At 45.8% G+C, this 20536-nt stretch overlaps 2 protein-coding genes across 3 annotated transcripts in view; one reads left to right on the plus strand and one right to left on the minus strand.

Moving 5' to 3' along the window:
* The window catches only part of LOC115468286 (E3 ubiquitin-protein ligase TRIM39-like), an 875973-nt gene that overhangs the window by 530848 nt on the left and 324589 nt on the right, over positions 1–20536 (plus strand). The gene's annotated exons all lie outside the window — the stretch shown is intronic.
* The window catches only part of LOC115468283 (E3 ubiquitin-protein ligase TRIM39-like), a 572298-nt gene that overhangs the window by 348049 nt on the left and 203713 nt on the right, over positions 1–20536 (minus strand). The window contains exons 3-4 of one of the 2 annotated variants that reach the window (XM_030199883.1): positions 14402–14497; positions 641–663 (exon numbers count right to left, since the gene is read on the minus strand). The exons of the other annotated variant lie outside the window; for it this stretch is intronic. Coding sequence (XP_030055743.1) covers positions 641–663; positions 14402–14497 — 119 coding nt within the window. The remainder of the gene's footprint in view (positions 1–640; positions 664–14401; positions 14498–20536) is intronic. 2 annotated transcript variants of the gene reach the window in all.

Genomic DNA, 20536 nt, shown 5'->3' on the forward strand with positions numbered 1-20536 from the left:
ATCAGCAAATTTAATTACCTCGCTAGTTACTCCCATCTCTAAATCATTTATAAATATATTAAAAAGCAGCGGTCCTAGCACAGACCCCTGAGGAACCCCACTAACTACCCTTCTCCATTGTGAATACTGCCCATTTAACCCCACTCTCTGTTTCCTATCCTTCAACCAGTTTTTAATCCACAATAGGACATTTCCTCCTATCCCATGACCCTCCAATTTCCTCTGTAGCCTTTCATAAGGTACCTTGTCAAACGCCTTTTGAAAATCCAGACACACAATATCAACCGGCTCCCCTTTGTCCACATGTTTGTTTACTCCTTCAAAGAATTGAAGTAAATTGGTCAGGCAAGATGAGGACAGGAAGAGAGAAGATATCAGGGACGTTGGTGGGAGAGAAGTTCTGGCAGTACAGGGATTAATAAAGGGGGGAGGGAGAGTAGGTGTGTAATTCTCCATCTCTCCCCCTTCATTTCTCAGTGCTTGCTCCACACCTTAACTCCCCCTCTCCTCACTCAATCCCACCTCCCTCTCTCCCATTCTCAATCTCAATTCTCTCTCCTTCTCACCAATCAATTAATTCCTTTCTTTCTCATTCAAACCCATCCAGCCACATAGAAAAGGACAGAAAACTAACTTATACCTCTTCAGAGCTTCCTTCACATCCTAAAGGGAAATGAAACAGAGAATATTTCTAGTTAGATTTCACAGTTTATGAGAACACATTATACATTAGGATACTCTTCTCAAAGCTCTGTTCAATCACTTAAGAGCTGCAAACCTTTGATGCCATTTCTATGATCAACATCCAAAAATCTATAAGAAACACCCAAACTCATTATGGAAACAAGTGTATCAGCCTCTTTCAAACCTACCATTTATCTCCTGCATTGTAGAAAAATTGATATTTGGGCAATGTTTTCAGTATTTAGATAAAACACACATCCTTCATGCCAATCAATCAGACTTTTGGATGGGACACAGTACTGAAACCTCCTTGGCAGCTCTGATCAGTGTCTGTATGTTGACATTCTCAAGGGCCTGGTTTGGGCAGAGATGGAGTTGCGATGTCTGCATATGTGACCCACTGGGTAAAAGGGTATCAAAAGTGAGGTGACTTATTCTACCAGAGGATAGAGGGATATCAACTGTAAAATCCTGCAAAGTTTCAGCCTCAGGAATGGACTAACTACATCTTTAAAAAATGAGAAACGTATATCAATTAAAAAAAAAAAGTAATTAACCCCAGAAATCACATACCCCACAGTTTTTAGGCTGTAGAACATGAAAAACATAAACGTTGTGAAAAAGTTGCATAGTCCCTCTCTACTGACCTTACAGTATGCAAAACCTTCGAAAATTAAAGTTGCCCAATTTAATCGTCCAAACATTTATAGACTTATTTCTGTTATTTATGTTGTCACAGTTTGTCAGGAGAATCACGGTGACAGCCAGTTCTTCACCTGCGATGACAGCCGAACGTTCCCCAGCGGTAGGATGGACTACTAGAAACGGTACTGGAACAAGGGTAGACAAAGCTGAAGAGAGGCGGAGTAGGGTAGTGACCTCGGCCAGAGGGAAACCACCGGTACCTGTTGTGGTAGAGGCAGGCGGCTAGCCGAAGGCAATGTCATGTTCAGGCTTACTAGTTCAGGCAGGCGGCTAGCACAAGGGTTCAGGCTTGCAAGTTCAGGCAGGCAGCTAGCAGAAAGCAAAATCATGTTTAGGGTTACTAGTTCAGGCAGGCGGCTAGCAGAAGGCAAGGTCAGGTTCAGGCTTACTAGTTCAGGCAGGTGGCTAGCACAAGGGTTCAGGCTTGCAAGTTCAGGCAGGCAGCTAGCAGAAGGCAAGGTCAGGTTCAGGCTTACTAGTTCAGGCAGGCGGCTAGCAGAAGGCAAGGTCAGGTTCAGGCTTACTAATTCCGGCTCTGCTTATGAAGTGAAGGTGTCTGACGTCATGGGAAGCCTGGGCATCAGCTGGAAAATGACAGCTCCGCATCTGATAATCAGCCAGTAGCTGGGAAGATCCGCATCACTGCAGTGAAGGCGTCTGACGTCACGGGGAGAAGAAGGAAGTCCACATTCATGGGAACCTGCAATCATCCAGGAAGATCCGTCCCACTGCTGGATAGGAGGTCCAAGTACTCAGACTGGGCAGGCAGGAGGACCACGCTATGGATAACAGCTGAAGCCACGATGAAGGGCAGAGCGCAACACGCACGGTTTGAGTCACAGTAAGCCACCTGCAGCACGACAGTCCCCAGAAGCCACGCGGTGAGTGTGACAAATGTTTGGGATTAAAAGGAGCAGGGGCAGACTGATAGTGGTCTGGGCACCCGGGCAGTAAGGGTCATCAGGGCCCCGCCGCACCACCCCCTCATGCAAATCACAGCCACCCCACCCGCTGCAATTGCTGCCCCCCTCCCACACACTACAGACCCCTGCAAATGGGTCCTACCTTGAAGGGATTCCTGTACAGAGCCACTGGGGGAGTGACTGGGAGGTCCCTGGGTGGAAGGAAGCCCAGTCCAAGGGGAGAAATTTGAAGTAAAATGCTGAGAGAGAGTGCCCTGGTACTGAAGAGTGATGGGAGCAGGGAGAGGTTAGAAGTAGATAAAGAGGAATGTTTGCCCTTTACAGGGGTCTTTGGTTGGCTGATGGTCCCCTACCACTGACCTGGAGGAGTAAAGAGGAATTTCAATTAAGAGAAATAGACCACTAACTGTAAAAGAGAGTTGTGACTCAGCAAAGTGAGAAATATGAAGGATAAGAGCTATGGGTAGGCAGTGGAGAGACCAGCCCGGGAGCTTGGGATCGGAGCCAAAGAGTGCCCATCCCAGGATCAGGGTGGTGCCAATGTAAAGGGTCACCAAGTACGGAGGTCAGGATTTATACAATTAAGAGGGTCACAGTCTTTGGGAATCTTATTCTTGCAGATAAGCATGGACAGGAGCATTGTAGAAAGTGATCATTGAACTTAAAAGAGTATAACGTATCACGTATCTATTAAGATTGCCAATTTCGCAGCCAGTCTTGATCTCTACAGTTTACAGTAGACTTTTTGGTGTGTGTGTGTGGGGGGGGGGGGGGGGGGGTCCTGGGAGAGTCATCTCACCTGCTAATCTTTATTTTCCCAGGTGGAGGCACCGAACGCCAAGACAATGAAAGTCCGACAGATACTGGCCCTGGGAGGCTCCAACTGGGTCAGACCCTGAACCCAGAAATGCCCAGAACAGGGGCGTTACATTTGTAACCCCACATTTGGTACCTTTTCACTCAGTGAGTCAAAACACATAACGTGTGTACATATGTACAGCACATACAACAATTTACACCTTCAGAGCAGGGGGAGGTGGCCATTTAAGCCCCTTGAAATTATTTTAAAAGCTCTGATGTGGTAAGTGCAGCTGATGGCTGCATAAGGGCTTTAAATAAATCAGCCCTTATTATTGTAAGATATTTTGATCTGCTACTTGAATTCCCTGATTCCTCTTGGAAGATCTGTAACTTCCTTAGAAATATATTTGCTAATCTTACCTTCAGTAACTCAATGGCCGGCTGCTGACTCTTTTCCTCTATCTCGGTCCCCGCATGCTCCCCGCCGGTGCTACCTCGGTCCCTGCATGCTACCCAGTACCTTCAGTCCCTGCATTCTTTTCTTCGATCGTCGCCAGCAGCGCTGCCATTCACAGTGGCAGATCCATTCCCCTCTGCTGCGTCCATCCGGCCCTCTCTGATGCACTTCCTGTTTAGTGTTTACGTTGGGCCAGATGGACGCGGCAGAGGGAAGCGGAGCTGCCTGTGTGAATGGCAGCACTGCTGGCGACGATCGAAGAAAAGAATGCAGGTACCGAAGCTAGAAGATCGTGTCCGTGGAAAGTCGAAGCTGCCAGCTGACTCAGAAGCCTTCTCTCTTCTGCTGCGCCTGTTCAAAGGGTTGCTGTCAGCGTGTAAGAATCACTGCTGCTGGCTGACCTGAAATCCTTCCCTCCAGGGCCGTGCCGATGCGGTAAGCGAGGTAAGCGCCGCAGGGGGGCGCCCACCTCTGGAGAGCGCCGCCGCGGTGCTTACCCTCGCCCCAGCCCAATCGTGGACTTCCCTGCTGCCCTCACAAGCGTAGCGCTTTTGCGAGGCAGCTCGGGCTCTCCCTCCTTCCTTCCTTGGTTCCCGCTCTGGCTCCCCGATCAGCAGCCCCCCCCCCCGCGTGTTTTAACCTTTACGCGATGTCAATGAAGAACGCACAACAGACTCGTTTCCAGCTTCTCTCTTCACACACTGTCCCGCCTTCAGCGTCAGCGATGATGCATTTCCTGTTCCCGCGAGGGCGGGACACTGTGTGAAGAGAGAAGCTGGAAGCAAGTCTGTTGTACGTTCTTCATTGATTGACATCGCGTAAAGGTTAAAACACGCGGGGGGGGGGGGGGGGGGGCTGATCGGGGAGCCAGAGCGGGAACCGAGGAAGGAAGGAGGGAGAGCCAGAGCTGCCTCGCAAAAACGCTGCAGACTGCCACATGTAGGGGGGAGGGCAGGGGAGAGGAGAATTGTTGGCCATGTATGGATGCAGGGCAGGGAGAGAGAAGAAATCACTGGACAGGAGGGGAGAGGGCAGAGCAGGGGAGAGAATTGCTGACATGGATGGAGGGGAGGGCAGGGAAGAGAGGAGAATTGCTGGGCATAGATCGAGGGGACAGGGGAGAGAGGAAATTATCTGGAGATAGATGGAGGAGAGGGCAGGGGAGAACGGAGAGTTCCTGGACATGGATGGATGGATGGATGGATGGATGGATGGATGGAGGGGAGAGCAAGGGAGAGAGGAGAATTCTGGACATGGATGGATGAATGGGGACAGGGGAGAGAGGAAATTTGCAGGATATGGGTGGATGGATGGAGGAGAGGGAAGGGGAGAATGGAGAGTTGTTGGACATGGATGGATGGAGGGGAGGGACGTCAGGAAGGAGATGCACATGGATGGAGGGGAGGGAAGAGAGGAGAAATGCTGGACATGGATGGAGTGGAGGGCAGGGAAGAGAGGAGAAATGTTGGACAAGGATGGGGGGGAAGGAAAGATAAAGGAAGGAGATGCACACGGATGGAGTGGAAGGGAGAGAGGAGAAATGCTGGACATGGATGGAGGGGAGAGAAGACAAAGGTTGTAGATGCACATGGATGGAGGGGAGTGAGGAGAAATGCTTTATATGGATGGAGGAGAAATTGCTGAATTTAAAGGCTGGATTGGAACACTTTGAGGGCAGATGTTGAAACTGGAGAAAGGATAGGGTGGTAGACAGGACGCATAAGGACACAGAAAGATGGTGGACATGGTGAGAGAAAAAAATATCAAATGGAAAGAAGACACTGGGACCAAAGCTAATAGAAAAACTAAATGCTCTGACAGCAAAGGTAGAAAACATTTTTTATTCAAAATTTATTAATTGGAATATGTCAGCTTTTGGAAATGTACATCTGTGATATTTTGCATGTAAGTTTCAATGTTTCTAGTATTGCTGCATGCTGAGTCCGACTTCTTGTATTTTGCCTTCATATCTGTTAAGCCATGTGTTTTTCATGTGCGATCAAGATGCAGTATTCTGCTAGCGTGAAGTATTTGCAGCCCTTTTTGTTTTATTTTGGTTTCACTAGGTTGTGTACTGGTGTTTTAGAGCCCGGTGTAATTATAGTGCTGCCTTTCTACACATAAAGGTTGTAGCTCGTCCTGTCCTTGGAATTAGTGCTGTTATGGTTTGGTAAGGCTATGAGTATGTTTTGCACAAGTTTGTATATAGTGTTTTGCAGTGGAGAGATTGTGTGTTGGCCTTACTGAGGTGGCACCAAAACACCAGAAAGGGTGTACAGCGTAAATCATGACACACTACCTCTTGAAGGATCTACATATGGTCGTTAATAAAAGGAGCTCATTGTGAACACTAGCCACCCTAAAAGGGTGTTTTTTGGCTCTACACGTATCATGATATTATGATCCCTTTTTTCATATTGTTGACGGTCTGCATGTTCCGTATGGTGGTATATTGGTGTATTAGGGTCTTCCCAGTGTAATATTTATGGTACAGTAAGGTTCTGAGTGTGTTTTTGCACAAAGTTGTGCATAGTGTTTTGCAGTTGAGCGATTGTGTTTAGTATATATGCTTCGAGCAACCACTTTATTCTTTGACATATGATACATATCTAATATCTAAATTTAATAAAAGGTATTAACTGTGACTTTTATTTTTACTTATTTTTTTTCTGTGTGTTGTCAAACACTTATGGAGTGTTTGACAACACACCCCTGGCCCACCCCTAACCCCGCCCCCTTTAGCCTCCCCAAACAGTTGGGCCACCGACCGCCTATGGCAGGCATGGATGGGAGGGCAGAGAGAGAGGCATGGATGGGAGGGCATGGATGGGAGGGCAGAGAGGCATGGATGGGAGGGCAGCAGCAGGGCCCAGGGAGAGGACAAATTGCTGGAAGGGGAGGGGAGAGAGGAGGATTGCTAGCTATGGATGCAGCAGGGAAGGGCAGAGAGAAACAAGGATGGACATGGGGGCCCAGGGAGAGGACAAATTGCTGGAAATGGAGGGGAGGGGAGAGAGGAGGATTGCTGGCTATGGATGGAGGAGGGAAGGGCAGAGAGGGACAAGGATGGACATGGGGGCCCAGGGAGAGGACAAATTGCTGGAAATGGAGGGGAGGGGAGAGAGGAGGATTGCTGGCTATGGATGGAGGAGGGAAGGGCAGAGAGGGACAAGAATGGACATGGATCTCGGGAGGGCAGGACCCAGGGAGAGAGAAGAAATTGCTGGAAATGGATATAGAGCAAGAAATGAAGAAGAAAGGAGGAAAGTAAAGAAATAAATGGAAAGGAAGCCCTGGAAATGGAGTTGAGGACAGATAGCAGCAGACTCAGATACTGGGCCAGCATGATCGGAAAAAGAAAGTCACCAGACAACAAAGGTAGAAAAAAATCATTTTATTTTCATTTTAGCGTTTGGAATATGTCCACTTTGAGAATTTACATCTGCTATCTTATTTTGCAATGTATAGCAATTTGTTTCTAAGAATATTGCTGACAATTCCTGTCAGTGTGGCAAGTGGTGAGCGATCATTTTCACCGGGGGGGGGGGGGGGGGGCGCCAAATGATAGTCTGCAGGGGGGCGCCAGAGACCCTAGGCACGGCCCTGCTTCCCTCTGCCATGTCTTCCCCCCAACTATGATGTAATTTCCTGGGAAGAACGCAGCAGAGGGAAGGCTTCTGGGTCAGCCAGCAGCAGCGCAGCAATTCTCTCTTACATGCTGCTGGCAACCCTTTGAAACGTGCTGCGGTGCCGTGATGCTCCTGATGCTGCATGGGAGTGGGGGGGTTGGAGAGAAGATAAAATTGTTGGGCTGCTTGGGCATGGGAGTAGAGGGGAGGGAAAGAAGAGAGATGCTACACAGGGGGTGTAGGATTGAGAGAAATTGTTAGGAAGGGGAGGGAGAGATGCAGAGGGGTGTAGGAGAGGGAGACATGCATGGGAGAGTAGAAGAAAGGTGATCATTATTGGGATATGGGGGGAGATAGAGGGATAATTGCTGGATGTAGGGTAGGGTGGGGAGGGAAGGAGGGGTGAATGACAAAAGAAGGAGAAATGTTGGACCTGGGAGGGAGGAGAGGAAAAGGTACTGCACAGGGGAGACAGGGATGAAGGAGAAATGATACATTGTGGTGGGAGAGATGCTGCAAGGGGGAAACAGATGTTAGACTTGGGATGCAAGGGTGAGAGGAAAAGAGAAAACAATGTTGAACATGAGGGTGGAGGAGGGGGAAGAAGGAGGGAGATGTAGAAGAAGGAGGGAGATGTAGGATCCAGGGGTAGAAGACAGTGAGGGAGAAATGCTGGAATGTGGGTGGGAGGGAAGAGGGAGAGAAATGCTGACCCCTGAGGGAAGGGGCAAGAGGAAAGAGAGAAAGGACAGGAAGATGCTAGGAGGGGATAGAGGGTGGAGAGAGGAGAAAGAGGGAGCAGATGCTGGGCTAGAAGGGTTGGAAGGAGGCAGACACTGGGATGGTGGAACCATGTGGAAGGCCAAGGGGGGTGGTAAGAAAATGAACGAGAGGATGATAGTGATTACGGGGAGTAGATTGAAGATGGAAGGCTGGAGAAGGCAGACACTGGGCTGGCGGAACCATGTGGAAGGCCAAGGGGGGTGGTAAGGAAATGAATGAGAGGATGATAGTGATTATGGGGAGTAGATTGAAGATGGAAGGCTGGAGATGGGGAATAGGAGAGCTAGTGGGTGAAAGAAGGAGATGGAAATCAGATAGGTATCTGAAAAGTAAAAAGGAAAAGGATTAGAAGATGAAATTTGAGTGGACAGAGAGCAGGAAGATAGGAAAGAGCTAAAATGAAACAAACATCAATATGTCAGTGTAGTGAGGGAATGGAATGAGAGTGGAGAAAAGACAAATGAATAGCAGCTGCTTGAAGGAGAATTAACAGAAAGACAGGAAAGTGGAAAAGAGAAACTTGAACCAACATAATGGAAAAATAAAATGACCAGACAACAAAGGTAGGAAAGACATTTTATTTTGAATTTATTAACTGAAATTTGTTAGCTTGAGAAATGTGCATAGCGGATATCATTTTATTGTGTTCAGTAGAAAAAAGAAATACATTTCTGATTTTATTTCTCCACTGTAACATGCCGAGGTTCCGAGTTCAATTTTTGTCTACATGTTTTTATTTCTAACTAGTAAAAAAGGCCCGTTTCTGACACAAATGAAACGGGCGCTAGCAAGGTTTTCCTCGGAGTGTGTATGTTTGGGAGAGTGTATGTGAGAGTGACTGTTTGAGAGTCAGAGTGAAAGTGTGAGTGTGTGAGAGAGAGAGTGAGTCTGGGTGTGAGTGTGTTTGTGAGAGAGTGTGTGTGTGAGAATGAGAGTGTGTGCAAGTGTGTATGTGAGACACAGTGTGAGAGAGAGTGTGTGTGTGTGGGCGAGAGTGTGTGAGACACAGATTCTCTGTGAGAGTGAGTGTATGAGACCAAGCGAGTGTGTGAGTGACTGTGAGGCACATAGAGAGTGAATGTGATACAGTGTGAGACAGAGTGTGTGAGAGTGAGAGTCAAAAAGACATTGTATATGAGAGAGAGAGTGTGAGCCCTGCCCTCCCAATCCATGCCCATCTGTCCCCTGCCCCCTCCATTCATCCTTTTCCAGCAATTCCCCTCTCTCCCTGAGCCCTGCCCTCCCAATCCATGCCCATCCATGCTCCTCTGTCACCTGTCCCCTCCATTCATCCCTATCTAGCAATTCCCCTCTCTCCCTGAGCCCTGTCCTGCAATCCATATCCATCCATGCCCATCTGTCCCCTCCATTCATCCCTATCCAGCAATTCCCCTCTCCCTGAGTCCTGCCCTTCCAATCCATGCCCATCCATGCTCCTCTGTCACCTGGCCCCTCCATTCATCCCTATCCAGCAATTCCCCTCTCTCCCTGAGGCCTGCCCTGCAATCCATATCCATCCATGCCCATCTGTCCCCTCCATTCATCCCTATCCAGCAATTCCCCTCTCTCCCTGAGTCCTGCCCTCCCAATCCATGCCCATCCATGCTCCTCTGTCCCCTGCCCCCTCCATTCATCCCTTTCCAGCAATTCCCCTCTCTCCCTGAGCCCTGCCCTCCCAATCCATGCCCATCCATGCTCCTCTGTCCCCTGCCGCCTCCATTCATCCTTTTCCAGCAAGTCCCCTCTCTCCCTTCCATGACCCCCCCTCGCATCCATGCTCCTCTCTCTCCCATGTCCCAGCCTGGCCCGCCCTCTTCTCCCCCCCCCCCTTCGCATCCATGCCCCCCCCTTCGCATCCATGCTGTCGTTTCTCCCCTGCCCTCCCGCTCCCATTGTTCTACTTTACTGGCCACCCTCTTCTCTCCCCCCAACATCCCTTTTTGTTTTTTTTCTTCTTTTTAAATTTACCTCCGTGGCGGTTCCGGCAGCGAAGCGTCAGGGAAGGAGGCGGTGCTCCCGACGTCTAGCTTTCCCTTCGCTGTGTTCCGCCTTCTTTTGACGTCATCCTTGACGTCAGAAGAAGGCGGAACACAGCGAAGGGAAGGCTAGACGTCGGGAGCGCCGCCTCCTTCCCTGACGCTTCGCTGCCGGATTTGTTTGGGTTTTTTTTTCCGCCCTCGACGTCATGACGTTTGACGCGAGGGCGGGGCAGAGACGGCTGGCTGGCTTGAAGGCTTCACACCACGAATCCACGAACCCTTCAGCCTGGGAGTGACGTCAGATGGCTTCAGAACGTTGTCCTGAGAACGTTGAGGGTGCGTTTTATTATATTAGATTTGTGATCCCTTGTTCAGTATTTGGTGAGAGTCTGGGTCCTAGCATGTCTAACACTAGTCCCGAACCTTGCTGTAGCTGGTGGGGATCCCTAACCTACATCAGTTGAGGACCTCCTCTAAAAGCAGCCAAAACTCCCTTCTACTACGCTTGGCAGATGGCGGCAACATCCTTGAGCCACCGATAACTAAGCATGCATGGGGTGCCAGCATTGGTGACTCAAGGCATTGTTGCTACTGCTGCCTGCCAAGCTTGGTAAAAGGGATTTCTGGCTGTCTTCGAAGGAAGTTTTCAGCTGACAGAGCTTGGGGATCTCTATGAACTAAAGTATATTTTGAATTGGGAGGTGCCAGGGGAGATGTGGAGAGTGTGGGGAGGAAGGGGGCAGGGACAGAGAGAAAATTTTGTGCCCACCCACTTTGGGCTCAGGCCCACCCAAAATTGGCCATCTGGCTACACCACTGGGTACAGCACTTCCTCCTTTAACAGTGGTGACTCCAGCACAGCCTTCCTCCTCTCACCACCCACTCTTTTCACAGCCTTCCTCTCTCACCATACTCAGAAACATGTCCCCCTTTCACAATCTCCTCCATCCCCTACCCAGCAACTCCCTCTGCCTCTCTCCTCATGTGCACTGTACCCATCCCAGTACCACTGTTGTCTCCATATTGTTCCTAAGTAAGCAGAAGAGGGGTCTCCCTCCTTTCCTTACCATAAGCAGCCTCCATTTCTCTCTTCCCCAGCATCTACCCCCTGCATCTCCCCATTCTCTCCCTTCCTCAGTATCCATTAGCATCTTATTTATTTATTTTATTGCATTTGTATCCCACATTTTCCCACCGATTTGCGGGCTCAGTGTGGCTTACAATACATTGTGAATGATGGAAATACAATTTGTTGCAGTACGATTATGGGTTACATTTTGAAGAGTTATGGGAAGACAAAGTCAAAATATCATTTGGGGAATAGAACAATGGAATGTAACAATGGGGAATTGATAGGGCGATAAAACAATAGCAAGAGAACATTAGGGTATAACAGTTTTATCTGTGGATAGAGTTTTAAGTGTGGTGAAAATATTGGGGAAGAGAACTCAGAAGAGAGTGTATTGATGCATTTCTATTAGTGTGTATGGACATCATGTGTTTTGATCCTTGCAGTAAATTTTCTCAAAGAGATGAGTCTTTAGTAGTTTACGGAAGTCGGTTAGTTCATAGATCGTTTTCAGGTTGCGTGGTAGTGTATTCTTGTTCTCCTCTCTCTTCTTCTAGTGTCTAGCCCCAGCTTTCTTCTCTTTCCAACCCCACAATCTTGCCCTGCCCTTTTGAACATTTTGTTGAGTAGTGGTCACGGTTGTGTGGAATGGATGAAAGGGTGGAGGGAGGAAGAGAGGGAGGGGAAGTAGGGGTGTTGATTCTTTAAGACTTAGGTTTCTGGTTACTGCTGTTAAATTTCAACAGTAACAAAATGAGTGGTCACAGACCAGCACATCCTGTGATTTCAATGTATTGCAGTATCCTGGAGCTCTCAAAAACCCATCAAAACTTACAGGTTACAAATGATGAAATTAGATAAAAATGAGCTTCCACATCACAGGAGTTATTTCAGATTGAAATCTGTATCCTGGAACTCACTTAAAAGGCATCAGGACAGACCCATCCCTGAATGAGCAGAAATGTACATGTAACAGTCAGTGAGTGTCACCAGATCACTCCTTACTATAATGTCACAGTTCACCGAGCGGATGACCTCAGCAACGATGTGATGAAAGCACCGAGGGGCAATTCTATGAACTGGCACCAAGAGAGAGGTACAACTATGGGGTGCATTTAATGTCAATTATTTAATGATTTCAGGACAAGCCTAAGCCTTATAGAAATAAGAGCAGAAAACTAATAAGATGTTATCAGCCAAACCCCTCTTAGTAAACAGCTTAGTAAACAGGGTCCTTAGTTTTCAGTATTCTTTGCTTGAACTTTCACTTAAATTGTTTTGAAATCAGTCTGGTGTAAACAAGATACTTTGCAAATTTTTTCTTTTCTTTTACATTTTCTTCCTCCAACAGGTCTCATTACACTCAGGGTGTTTCTCAATTAAGTATTAATGTATCTTAGATTCTCAGATTTAAGTAAATTTTCTTTATGTATCTGTATTTTTCTCAATCATTTATCTCTTTTTATCTTTCAGTGTCTTCCAGAAAAATTGTTCTTGCATGGACCAGTATTGAAAGATACCCATCCTCCTCCTCAGGTAAACATGAAAGGGTTTTCTTCTGTTATTCTCCCCCTACTAGCCTATCTACAATAAATAAAAAAAAATCCTATCTTTCTATTATTTGTATGTTCTATTGTGCATCTTTTTTCTTCAATAATCTGTTTTCTAACTCCTTTTATATACAAATATAATCAATAATCCCTAACTTTCCCAGTGAAGAAATGATTCTTAATATTTTCAAGTATCACTCAACCTTTATAATCTCTCTTTTCAGTCTCACTATGTTTTTTTAAAATTCTAGTCTCAGAAGGTGTGATGATTAAATTCTTCAGGAATTAATTAAGATCCTGAATACTGAGTATATAATTTTTTTATTGCCCTGCCTTACTTTTTCTCTGATATCTTAGCTGGTAAATTACTAACAGGCATTTTCCTGCTTTTCATGCCTTCACAGAGATCTGAATGTATTTCCAGAGAATAGCTGACAGGTCACCATTTTTTTCTCCAATCAATTATACCCTCTCAAAATGTAATAGCTCCAAGATAAAAAGGAAGTAATAAGCCTCAGAATACTTTCTGGACACCAATCAGTGTTCTCCGAACTCCAATCGTTGGCTTTAAAAAACCTTCCATAACTCAGAAACATTAAAAGACCTCCGCTGTTGCTTCTCTTCCTCCACTCTCACTTCTGTCCTCCCCACTGAGCCCTGGCTCTGTTCCACTCTTTGCTCCACTTTCTTTTTGGGTCCTGTGTGGTCCCGCGATCTCATGAATATGCATGCACCAATGCACAAAATTCTGGGTTTGTTGGGGATCCTGCTTTGGGCCAACTGATTCTCAAATTGGTTTCCCAGACTCACATCAACATGGCCAGCCAGCTGCCACACTTTGGAGCTCAGCATGGTCCCAATTCTGGCCAATGTTTTCCCCAGTGGGCCTTGAACTTACTATTTTCTCTTCTGCAGGCTCTTGCCTACCTCTCGCTCTGCTTCCCCACACTACTACTACTACTTCTTATCATTTCTATAGCGCCACCAAGCGTACGCAGCGCTTTACAGTTGAATATGAAGAGACAGTCCCTGCTCAAGACAGCTTACAATCTAATTAGGACAGACAGACAGGACAAATAAGGGATAAGGGTCAAAACAGACAGACAGGACAAGTAAGGGGCAATGGACTATTAAAGCGGGGAAGAGAAGCGTCATCAACAAGTGAAAAGGTTAGGAGTTAAAAACAGCATCAAAAAGGTGGGCTTTTAGCTTGGATTTGAAGGTGGCCAGCGATGGAGCTTGATGCACTGGCTCAGGAAGTCTACTCCAGGCATATGGTGCAGCAAGATAAAAGGGACGGAGTCTGGAGTTAGCAGTAGAGGAGAAGGGTGCGGATAAGAGAGATTTACCCAGTGAACTTGAGACCTTTTCAGGCATGCACAGGTTCCCATGACTGTGCTGCTACTACAGTTCCTGCCCCCTAACAGGACCTGGTGCACTCAGCCCTGCAGCCATCCTTCCTGGCACCACAACAGCCCCGAAGACCCCCACTCTACACTGCTGGACTGGATCAAGCCGGAGCCCAGTTCTCCTTTCCCATTTTGCAGCCCACACCACACTACCTCTCTGCAAGAAATACAATGGTACAATTTTCCTTTGTTCCACATACGGATTCAGAATCTGCCTGTTCTCAGCGAATAAGGAAGCAATATTTATAATATGTAAACTATTTTTTGGGTCCTTATTGGCTGAAAACATACTATTAGTAACGAGGCAGATTGAATTCTATTATTCTCTTATTCAGATGATTCAGGGGATTGATGTAGTGAGAGGAACAAAAACCCTGTAGGAACTGGCTCAGAAGGAGACACAGACACCCACCTTCAGCTCTTCAGCTTTCCTCCCTTCAGTAGATTTAAACTTCAGAAGATCTTCCAGATCCTTTCTCAGAGGCTCCAGGTGCATTTCAAGCTTTTCCTGTGAATATTAAACCATCCTTGATTAGCATGTGATTATTTTTATAACCTAGATATAACAAAAGAAAGGGAACGAAGTACAAACTAAAGTCCAAACAAAAAAAACAGCACCACGGGGATACAGAAAGTGAAAGTGCCTTGGTGCTTTGTAGCTTTTACTACATGAGACGTAGGGTAAGGAATAATATATTGTAGAGGAATATATTCGAGTTATTCCCCAAGTTTTCCACATCATCACTGTGACCCCTGACGCAGGTGCTATTCACCGAAACACGGCCCGTGTCGGGTCTTTTTGTCAAGGCTCATTCATTAAAGAACTGTGTTCCATTTTTAAAGGCCCGTGGTGCTGTTTTTTTTGTTTTGTTATTTTTATAACCACAATTTCAGACTCGGCAGTAAATGTGAAATGTTTCTTTCTCTTTCTCCTTTCTCCAGACAGTGGAGGGGTGATCTGGGGGCAGAGTCAGGGTGGGAGATATGTGGATACCAGTGATATTCAGTTCCAGTGCCACATACGGAGTGGAAGAGTAGACTAATGGTTAGTGCTGTGGACTTTGATCCTAGGGAGCTGGATTTGATTCCCACTGCAGCTCCTTGTGACTCTGGGCAAGTCACTTAACCCTCCATTGCGGCAGGTACAAATAAGCACCTGTATATACTATCCAGCTTATTTTCGAAAGGAGAAAAACGCCCATGTTCGGGAGATGGGCGTCCGTTTCCCGTGGGCGAACAAATTGGTATAATCGAAAGCCGATTTTGGTCGTCTTCAACTGCACTCCGTCGCGGGAACGAATAACGTTGACGGGGGGCGTGTCGGAGGCGTGGTGAAGGCGGGACTGGGGCGTGGTTTTCGGCCGAGGAGAGATGGGCGTCTTTAGCTAATAATCGAAAAACTAAAGGTGTTTTTACCGCGATTTTAGGTCACTTTTTTTGGACCCTTTTTTTTTCACGAACAAGTCCCAAAAAAGTGCCCCAACTGACCAGATGACCACTGGAGGGAATCGGGGATGACCTCCCTGGACTCCCCCAATGGTCACTAACCCCTCCCAACAAAAAACAACCCAATTTAAAAACTTTATCCCTTCATGTAAACCACTTTGAACGTAGTTGTAAAAGGCACAAAAAAAGGTGGTATATCATGCCCCATTCCCTTTCCCCCCTAACCAGGTAAACTGCACCACACACAAGGTGCCATAACTTTACCTGTTTCAGTAGTCGGGTACAGCAAGGAGTATTGGCAATACCTGTATTCCTTCAGGGCCACATCTCACAAGCTGAGTATTGACCCCTGAATGTATATGAAAGATGCCCAAATAGAGAGCAGCCAGGTTTCAAGTTTTGATGATTGATCTTACTGCTCATGTTTCAAACTAATTCAACTCTGTTTAGTTTTATGAGATTGAAAATGTACATAAGTAATGCCATACCGGGAAAAGACCAAAAGTCCATCGAGCCCAGCATCCCATCTCTGACAGCGGCCAATCCAGGCCAAGGGCACCTGGCAAGCTCCCCAAATGTACAAACATTCTATACATATTATTCCTGAATTAGTGGACTTTTCTCAAGTCCATTTAATAGCAGTCTATGGACTTGTCCTTTAGGAAGCTGTCTAACCCTTTTTTAAACTCTGCCAAGCTAACTGCCTTCACCACATTCTCCAGCAACGAATTCCAGAGTTTAATTACACGTTGAGTGAAGAAAATTTTTCAGTAATTTAATTAAATACACGCACCTTGTATTCCTGCACAGCCTCCTCTATGGGGATCACAGTGTGAGATCTGTGATCTCTGGACTCTCTACAAATAAGGCAGATAATTTTCTGAACCTCTTCACAAAACAACTTAAGCTTCTCTTCATGCTTCTCACACAGGTTCTCCTCTTTGGGTCTCACTGAAGTCTGACTGAGCTTTTTCACCATTTCTGTCATATTTGCCAGCTGCCTGTTAGGTTTGAGGTTTCTCTGCAGAGACATTGCCCTGCACTGGGGACAGGGGAAGTCTGTGTCTCTCCCCTCCCAGCTCTGAGTGATACAGGAGCGACAGAAGTTGTGTCCACAGTCTGTAGTCACTGGATCTGTAAAATAATCCAGACAGATAGAACAAGAAGCTTCATCTCGCAGACTCTCAGCAGGCGTTGCAGCAGCCATGATTCTTACAGGAAATGAGAGCAAGAATTCAGTTTCTGTTTCACACTATAACTTATAGTGAGTTTGAAAATAGGAAGTGTCTCTCTGAGGTAGGACCTTTGTCAAAGACTTTCAGTAATTTGAAGACACCAGGGCTGTCTCTACTACTACTACTACTATTTGACATTTCTAAAGCGCTACTAGGGTTACGCAGCGCTGTACAATATAGCATAGAAGGACAATCCCTGCTCTAAGAGCTTACAATCTAATGGACAAATGTACAGACAATCAAGTAGTGGCAGTCAAATTGGGGCAGTCTAGGTTCCTTGAGAGGTATAAGGTTAGGTGCCGAAGTCAACATTGAAGAGGTGGGCTTTGAGCAAGGATTTGAAGATGGGTAGGGAGGGGGCTTGGCGTAGGGCCTCAGGAAGTTGATTCCACGCATAGGGTGAGGCGAGGCAGAATGGGCGGAGCCTGGAGTTGGCGGTGGTGGAGAAGGGTACTGAGAGGAGGGATTTGTCCTGTGAACGGAGGTTTCGGGCGGGAACGTAAGGGGAGATGAGGGTGGAGAGGTAATGAGGGGCTGCAGACTGGGTGCATTTGTAGGTGAGAAGGAGAAGCTTGAACTGTATTTTATTTATTTATTTATTATTTATTTATTGCATTTGTATCCCACATTTTCCCACCTATTTGCGGGCTCTCTGTGGCTTACAATACATTGTGAATGATGGAAATACAATGTGTTACAGTACGATTATGGGTTACACTGTGAGGAGTTACGGGAAGACAAAGTCAGGTCAAAACATCATTTGGGGCATAGAAACAATGGAATGTTACAATGAGAAAAGATAGGGCGATAGAACAATAGCAAGAGAACATTGGGGTATAACAATTTTATATGTGGGTGGGGTTTTAGTTATGGTGAAAATACGGGGTAAGAGAATTTAGAGGAAAGTGTATTGACGCATTTCTATTAGTGTGTATGGACTTCATGTGTTTTGATCTTTGCAGTAAATTTTCTCAAAGAGATAAGTCTTCAATCATTTGCGGAAGTCGGTTAATTCGTAGATCGTTTTCAGGTTGCATGGTAGTGTATTCCAGAGTTGCGTGCTCATATAAGAGAAGGTTGATGCATGCAGTACTTTGTATTTTATGCCTTTGCAGTTAGGGAAGTGGAGATTGAGGAAAGTTCGGGATGATCTTTTAACATTTTTGGGTGGCAGGTCTATTAAATCAGACATGTACTGTATATAGGGGCTTCACCGTGAATGATTTTGTGGACTAAGGTGCATACTTTGAAGGTGATACGTTCCTTGATTGGGAGCCAGTGCAGTTTCTCACGTAAGGGTTTTGCGCTTTCTTATTTTGGTTTTCCGAAGATGAGTCTGGCTGCTGTATTCTGGGCTGTTTGAAGTTTCCTCAGTATTTGTTCTTTACAGCTTGCGTATAGTGAGTTGCAGTAGTCCAGATGGCTGAGTACGAGTGATTGCACTAGGCTGCGGAAGACGGATCTTGGAAAGAATGGTCTTATTCTTTTCAGTTTCCACATGGAGTAGAACATCTTTTTGGTTGTGTTACTTGCGTGAGTCTCAAGTGTTAGGTGGCGGTCCATAGTGACTCCAAGGATTTTTAAAGTATCGGAGATTGGCAGATGTAGATTAGGTGTGTTAATGGCGGTAAATTTATTCGTGTTATATTGGGAGGTAAGTATGAGGCATTGAGTTTTTTCAGCATTCAGTTTCAATCGGAATGAATCTGCCCAGGTATTCATGATGTGCAGACTTTGGTTGATTTCGTTGGAGATTTCGTTAATGTTTTGTTTGAAAGGAATATATATCGTTACATCATCTGCGTATATGTAAGGGTTAAGGTTGTGATTTGATAGAAGTTTTGCTAAGGGGATCATCATTAGGTTGAAAATAGTTGGCGAGAGGGGGGATCCTTGCGGTACTCCACATTCAGGTGTCCATGCAGCAGACGTAGTTGAATTTGATGTGACTTGATATGAGCGCAAGGTTAGGAACCCTTTGAACCAGTTTAGGACATTGCCTCCGATGCCAAAATATTCAAGTATGTGTAATAGTATTCCGTGATCGACCATATCAAAGGCACTTGACATGTCAAATTGTAAGAGGAGTATGTTGGTGCCGGTAGCAATCATTTGTTTGAATTTGGTCATTAGGGTAATTAATACTGTTTCTGTGCTGTGATCTGACCGAAATCCTGATTGGGCATCATGTAGTATTGAAAACTTGTTGAGATAATTTGTGAGTTGTTTGGTTACCATCCCTTCAGTTATTTTGGTTATTAGTGGAATGGATGCTACTGGTCTGTAGTTGGTTATTTCACTTGCATTTTTCTTTGTGTCTTTGGGTATTGGGGTGAGTAAAAGTTTTCCTTTGGGAAGAGTCCATTTTGTAGCATGAAGTTCACGTGGTTCGTTAGGTCTATTATGAATTGTTGAGGAGCTGATTTCATGATGTTGTTTGGGCAGATGTCTAGTTTGCAATGGGATTTCGCGAATCTTTTGAGCATTTTAGAGATGAGGTCCTCTGACAGTAATTCGAATTCGGTCCAGATCCTGTCTGCTGGGTATATTCCGTCTTCTGGGTCTAGACAATTTAGGAGTGTGGCGTATTCACTAGGGCTGGTGAGTATTTTAAGTCTTAATTGTATAATTTTTTCCTTGAAGTATTTCGCGAGGTCGTCGACCCCTGGTATATCTTTGCTGTTGTTTGTAACTGGTGTGGTGTCTAGCAGTTTATTTACAAGGTAGAAGAGTTTGTGTGTGTCTTTGTAGTTTGGTCCAATCATTGTTTTGTAGTGTAGTCTTTTAGTTTGTTTTATGGTGTATTTGTATTTCCTCCAAAGTGATTTCCAGGCATTCAGTGTGTGTTCATCTTTCTTTTTATTCCATGCGCGTTCTAGTTTTCTGACTTGTGTCTTGAGTTTTTTCAGCTCTTCGGTGAACCATGGATTTGATTTTTTCCTGCGTGATGTTCTGGTTTTGATTGGGGCAATTGTGTCTAGTGTTGTTTTGCATATGTCATCCCATTCTTGGAGGAATTGGATGGTGTCTGTATTTGTTGACCATTCATTTTGGTAGACCTGTTGCCAAAATGTTGTAGGGTCTATTTTTCCTCTCGTGGTGTATGTAGTTCGTTCTTGTTTGTTGATTGCATTTTTATGCATTTTTCGCCAGTGGAGGGAGACATATGCTTTATAGTGGTCTGTCCATGGTGTGGGTGTCCATCATATGTCTGTAAGTAGGAGAGTTGAGTCTGGGTCGAATTTGTGTGTAATGATGTCTAATGTGTGTCCTTTTTCGTGTATTGGTTGAGTATTAGGTGCGTGTAAATCCCAGAGTTTTAAGAATTCTTTGCATTTTCTGTGCCTGTTGAGGTGTCGTCTTCGAGGTGTAGGTTGATTTCTCCTATTATGAGGATGTTTGAGGCAGAGACACATGTGTTCGAGATGAAGTCCATGAGTTGTGCTTGGGAGTCTTTCCATTTTCCTGGTGGTCTGTAGAATAGGATTGCGCTAAGGTGTCCTTGTAGGTTTGGATGAATGATATTTGTCGAAGCGATTTCGAGCTGTGGTGAGGTGGATTCGCCAGTGGTTGTGATGGTGAATTCGGATTTGTAAATTATGGCTATTCCGCCACCTCTTTTTCCATTTCTTGTCCAGTGGGTGATTTTGTATTCCGGTGGGCATGTCTCTATGATGGCAGGATCTGTAGGGCTGTGGAACCATGTTTCCGTGATGAAGAAAAGGTCTACATTCTCTGTGGTGATCCAGTCTAGTATGTCTACTGAGTTGCTTACTGCTGATCTAGCGTTGATATATCCTACTCGGATTGAGCGGTATTGTTCTGTAGGGAGGTTGGATGTGTTTATTTTTTTAATTGTCTGTTTC

Source organism: Microcaecilia unicolor, chromosome 4, assembly GCF_901765095.1.
Source record: "Microcaecilia unicolor chromosome 4, aMicUni1.1, whole genome shotgun sequence".
NCBI lineage: Eukaryota > Metazoa > Chordata > Amphibia > Gymnophiona > Siphonopidae > Microcaecilia > Microcaecilia unicolor.